The following is a 6,000-nucleotide window of genomic DNA, read 5'->3' as shown; positions in this document are numbered from 1 at the left end:
ATGAAGCTGCTGAGTCCGATTTACTCAGCTTTACTTTATTAATAATTGTTCAGTATATTATTAATTAGATTTTGTGTTGATGGTTCTTTAATGTACATGATATAAAAATATAATCCTTGACTTGCAGTTTACTCCTCAAATATCCATCCCCATATCTGAGTATACGAGAAAGTCCAGGGGAGACCACTCCTGATTCTTTTTCTTTGTAAGGGTGGTCCACACAGACACAAAGGTTCAGCCAACTTTCCTCCATTTAAATTGATTGCAAGTGGGAAGCAGCGCTCGTTGTTAGATGTCACATGATAACTGGCTCTTTTTGCCAATTTCGGATCAGATTTACCACACTCTTCCTGCTAATGAATCCAAAGCCGGCTTGATCTAATGGAGCTCAAACATTGAAAGAAATACAGCTTGACCTCGTGTAAAAATCCCTACAAAATGATTTATTACACAAATCTATTGGCTGTCTCCATTTATCTTTTAGTTTCCAAGTCCCACTACTTCCTTCTGACCTGCAATGTGGTCACTGGCTGGCTTCTCCCTGAAGTTTCTTTGAGTCGCATGGAGCTGCCGCTGCCAGTGTGAGGCCTCGGCTTAGGAATTGACACCACAGGGATGGGCGCATAGCTGTATCCAGTCACAGGGGGTGACCTCTTCTCCCAGGGTCCTATTGAGCCTCTCGAGGACTTGGAGGTCTTCACACTATGCTCTGAGTCGCTGTCTCTGTCTTTCAACCAGCTGTGTGTAGTGCAACTGTGAATGGAAATAAAGCTACATTAAGAAACTTGCAAATCTGCAGGAATCCACCCTAATGTGACAGCGTGTGGACATATTTAAACGCGTAGTCTTGTTATGGACAGATTATAAGACTAGTAGACACCCAGGCCAGTAGCCATTGAGGAAGAGTTGCTTAGCACACAGCTCTGTCCTTACCTTCCATTAAGGCCATGTCACGTTAGATGACTTTGCCTGCAATTCCCAGTCATAGCTTTCAGTTACATTGGTGGCACGCTCCCATGAAGCCAGTAGTGTAAAGTTAGCAAGAGTATAGTAAAGTAATTAACAGTTAAGTAAGCATTTAGAAAACTAATTAGCAGTTAAGTAAGTAAGCATATAGTAAAGTAACAGTTAAGAAAGTGTATAGTAAAGTAAATAACAGTTAAGTAAGCGTTTAGTAAACTAATTAACAGTTTAGTAAGTGTATAGTATAGTAATTAACAGTTAAGTAAGTGTATAGTAATGTAATTAACAGTTAAGTAAGCATTTAGTAAAGTAATTAACAGTTAAGTAAGTAAGCATATAGTATAGTGATTAACAGTTAAGTAAGCGTTTAGTAAAGTAATTAACCATAAAGTAAGTGTATAGTAAAGTAATTAACAGTATAGATGGTGGCTCTGTGTGCATGAGGGCTGACAACCAATGAATGCTCATCCGGAAGCTCAATACATATAATGCAGCGATAAGGAATAAGGAACTTGGGTGTAAATCGATGAGAAGCGAGTGTGTCTGAAGTCACACGATAGAATTAAAAAAACATGGCAGCTGAATTCTCTGTACCCGTTAACCCTTAGTAGAGTGCCGGCTCTGTCAGACAGCACACTATTGGCTGTCACAAAAAGGTACAAGCATGACAGTCAGCATCCAAATCGCTAAATGTGATGGGCTCATCGATTTTCAGTTGTTTAAACTGAGAAGGTCCAGTGAGGAGATCGGCTCCTGTCGTCGGCAAGTCCGATGTAATGCTGTATTCAGAATCCTGGACAGCACAATGCCTGCTGACTCAAAGATCCAAAGTTCTGGGGTGTGAAGGGTCGGGCCTCGAGCTGAGCAACCCCACACGGAGCCGGTTACGTCAAACGCTGTTACCAGTATGTGTGGACTGTATAAACTTAAATAATGTTACCATACGCCGGATTTTCTCATTACAGTATTCAGCTTAATTTTTACAAGATAACACATGGACTTTATCAAAAAATAACTGGAGAATAACGGGACACGTGGACCTCAAAAGCGGGGCCTGGGGCAGTCGCCTCACTTGCCACCCCCAAACGCCACTCTTGACTTGAGGTCGTGTGTGTTTTCGTATATTGTTCCCATGTCTGTATGGGTTTTCAGGTCTCTCACATCCCACGGAGCCATAGGAACAGTGACAGGATATCTTCTTCACTACAAAGAGACCACCCACCTATAGGCATGTCTAATCAAAACATCTGGTGGGGCTAGACATCACCAACCAATGCCAATTTGCGTGCGTCATAAACAAGAGCATTGTGGGCACATTCACTCAAAGTAGGCCAATTTTCAGCCACCAATCAGACTAACATTTAGGAAGAACGCAGAGCCAGTCAGTCAGTCATTTCCCAACCCGCTATATCCTAACACAGGGTCACGGCAGTCTGCTGGAGCCAATCCCAGTCAGCACAGGGCGCAAGGCAGAAACAAATCCCTGGCAGGACACCAGCCCACCGCAGGGCGCACACACACCCACACACTAGGGACAATTTAGAATCGCCAATCCACCCAACCTGCATGTCTTTGGACTGTGGGAGGAAACCCATGCAGACACAGGGAGAACATGCAAACTCCACACAGGGAGGACCCAAGAAGTGAACCCAGACGGGTCTTCTTACTGCGAAGCAGCAGCACTACCCACTGTGCCACCGTGCTGCCCCAGAACGCAGAACACTCAGATAAAACCCACACAGACCCTTTTGCAAATTGCTAGTAAGAAAAGGTGCACAGAATTGGGAAACGATTCGCTGAGGAAAACGCCGGTGGGTATCCAGTACCTATCCAGCGTACTTCCTGCCTGGATGCTCATGTTGCTAGCACAGGCCTCAAACTCCTGACCTTGAATTGCGCTATGTGGGCAGGAGTGTGTGGATTTGGGCATATTAAGAATCCTCAAAAACAAAAATTACGATTACACGACGAGTTGAATGGCGACTCTGACTTGACTGGGTCACGGTTAATTCACTATTTTACTTTTTGTCAGACAAGTGCAGAATCTGTCCTAGCCTGTGAAGGTGGGCTTGAGCTCGAGCAAATTTCAAACCAATCTCAATGGAATGGATTCCGCAAGTTACTAGAAACGCAAACCTCCAATTATTTTTGATATACCGTATTTACTCGCAGATAAGTTCTCCCGCGGATAAGTCGAGACTTGATTTTACCGTATAATGTTGGTCGTATAAGTCGAATATGGAAAACTCACGCTATTGGTCCAAGAAATTGCGATATGCTAATGCCCGCCTGAGAGAGTAGCCACAGGGCACACTGCCTTTTTTTCTAAGTGGGTGCGGCGTGCGCTGTATCGCATGCGCTCCTAACGTCTCTGTCTCTCTCTATTGTGCCAATGTGACCACATGGTGATTACGTTTGCACTGTTTTCTGTTTTTTGTACCTCACCCCCTCATACGCCTTTATCGTAAGAGCATCACTTATCTATGTTCAATCAGAAGAGAATATTAAACGTTGTTGAAGTATCGAAAGAAATTGGTAACTGCGCTGCTGCAACAAAATTTGATGCGTCTGAGAAACTGATGTGAGATTGGAGGAGGCAAAAAGATGTAAAATAACAAAAATTAAGTGTCGCATTTTTGAACGGGCGTATAAGTTGGGGTCTGATTTTTATGATCGATTTTTCCGCTTTCAAGACCCGACTTACACGTGAGTACTTTGTTAATCCCCAAGGATTTCACACGACTTTTGGGTAAACAGAAAGCATGCAAGTCGCAGCAGATTTCAGTGGCATGAGAGAAGTAGTAAAGGCTAAAATGAACAAAATGTCAGTTTGTTATTCTCTAACCCGCTTTGTCTTGAACAGGGACGTGGGGGGTACTGGAGCCTATCCCAGCTAGCATAGGGTGCAGTGCAGGCACAAACTCTGGGCATGGCGCCCAGTCCATCACAGGGCAAAATTAACAAAATAGAAATTCTATCAGTCTAGAGGTATAACTTACTCTGTGAGGTGAACGTCATCCTTAAACGGCGAATTTTGTGAGGCTTCGTCCTTATGGCTGAGCGCGGAATCTGACCAGAGCTGCATCTGAGGAATTATCTAGACAAATAAAGAATTTTTTGAGATTCAAACAGTAACAACAATTGTTTTTCTTGCATAGCCCTAAGCAAAATCACACGAGGAATAGGCCCTGTGTTTTTTTTGACAGCCACCCCAACACCAGCCTTCAGCCTTGACTCCCTAAGAAGACAAGAAAAACAAAATGGAAGAAATTTCGGGAAGGGCAATTCAGAGAGAGAGAGAGAAAGAAAGAGAGAGAGAGAGACCCCCTTCTAGGTAGGATGGGCATGCAGTGTGTGTCAAAAATGGGGTAAATATCCATCCATCCATTATCCAACCCCCTATATCCTAACACAGGGTCATGGGGGTCTGCTGGAGCCAATCCCAGCCAACACAGGGTGCAAGGCAGGAAACAAACCCCGGGCAGGGTGCCAGCTCACTGCAGGGCACACACCAAGCACACACCAAGCACACATTGGGGAAAATTTAGGATCGCCGATGCATCTAAACCTGCATGTCTTTGGACTGCGGGAGGAAACCCACGCAGACATGGGGAGAACATGCAAACTCCACGCAGGGAGGACCCGGGAAGCAAACCCAGCAGCGCTACCCACTGCGCCACTGTGCCGCCCAGGGTAAATATTAATACACAAAACAGGACTCAAGAAATCCTCTTCAAAGAGCAAGATGGCCAATCTATCATTGCCACCTGAGACACACAATACAACGGTATTGGGGTGAAGTCTTTATTTGCTAGCAGGCTTAGATGATTTCAGTAATTCAAGAAAAAGGGGACACCAAGAAACCCCACGTCCAATAGTATCGGAAAAGTAATAGTTATAAAGTACGGGCTCTGGGACAATAGATCAAGCGCTGAAACATTACAGAATGTAGCAAGCAAAATTTAGCAACCGAAAAAAAGCACCATCCAAAATGAGTCCATGCCAGAACTGACCCCGTTTTTAGGGTCTTCTTTACTAGTAGGGTGTCGTACCGTGTTAGCCACTATGGATGTAGTGAGAAGTCAAACAACAAGGCGCCTGAGTTGCCTCGAAAGCTTGCATATTGGCATCTTTCTAGTTAGCCAATAAAAGGTGTCGTTTTGCTTGACGTCTCTCTAGATCAGGGGTCTCCAACTTTCCCTCCCCCAGAGAGCTACTTTTACAAAATGAAAACGGCCAAGAGCTCCTCATGTGTCCTAACGTTTATTCTCATCGCTTACTTCGACCCAAACAAACTGAATGCGCTTCTTTTGCCTGAACGTTTACAAAATGTTGGTGTCCACAACTCACATTTTGCATTAAAACATCACAACGAAATATTGAGTTCACCTGCAAGTGCATTTTGTCTGTCTGGCGTATCTCACACTATTGAATTAAAACATGCCTCCATCATTTGTCATTTTGTCACATGTCACTGTGTCACTTAATTCACAGGTCAAGTCACCTGTGTGATGTGTTGTTTAGTTAGTCAGATGACTGGCACGGAGGTGGATGGTGGAGTGGAGCCACTGAGGTTCACTCTGATGGAGTCATTGAGATGTTCGTCTGTCCTTCGTGTTCTGAACTTTGACTTCATGACATTCACGTCAGACTCACAGAGGTATGGAGACCCAAACAAAGCAGACATTTTCAGAGCTGCCTGGTGAAGATTCTTATAGTCATCTCGCTCTACTGAGCTCCAGAAATGCTGTTGAGACTTTAACTGCACATTAGTTTGAAGGTTTACTGATATTTAATATAGAAAATCCAATGTCTGTCTGTCTGTCTGTCCGCTTTCATGTGAAAACTACTTAACAGATTTAGATTGAGTTTTTTTCTAGAATTTGCTTGAACGTTCCGGTTGATTTTGCGACTTCTCTCATTGCGCTAAGTATCAGAGTTTGATTTATTTGTGCGAATCCGAGATCCACACAGCGGGCAGAGGGGGACAGGGCCTTCCTCACTCACTCACCAACTTCAGGGCATGGTCCTTAACTC

General features: G+C 44.1%; 1 protein-coding gene across 2 annotated transcripts in view; it reads right to left on the bottom strand.

Moving 5' to 3' along the window:
• Positions 1 to 206: 206 nt before the first annotated feature.
• ccdc157 (coiled-coil domain containing 157) overlaps positions 207 to 6,000 on the bottom strand; it is a 31,704-nt gene continuing 25,910 nt past the window's right edge. Inside the window, exons 10-11 of one of the 2 annotated variants that reach the window (XM_039772332.1) lie at positions 3,963 to 4,060; positions 207 to 753 (exon numbers count right to left, since the gene is read on the bottom strand). In XM_039772332.1, the coding sequence (XP_039628266.1) occupies positions 498 to 753; positions 3,963 to 4,060 (354 nt within the window). In that variant the 3' untranslated portion in view covers positions 207 to 497. The remainder of the gene's footprint in view (positions 754 to 3,962; positions 4,061 to 6,000) is intronic. The other variant, XM_039772333.1, reaches the window with a different exon arrangement.

The sequence above is a fragment of the Polypterus senegalus genome, chromosome 12 (assembly GCF_016835505.1).
Source record: "Polypterus senegalus isolate Bchr_013 chromosome 12, ASM1683550v1, whole genome shotgun sequence".
Taxonomy (NCBI): Eukaryota; Metazoa; Chordata; class Cladistia; order Polypteriformes; family Polypteridae; genus Polypterus; species Polypterus senegalus.
Note: the sequence above shows the minus strand (reverse complement) of the source record. Positions and strands in the feature narration are given on the sequence as shown.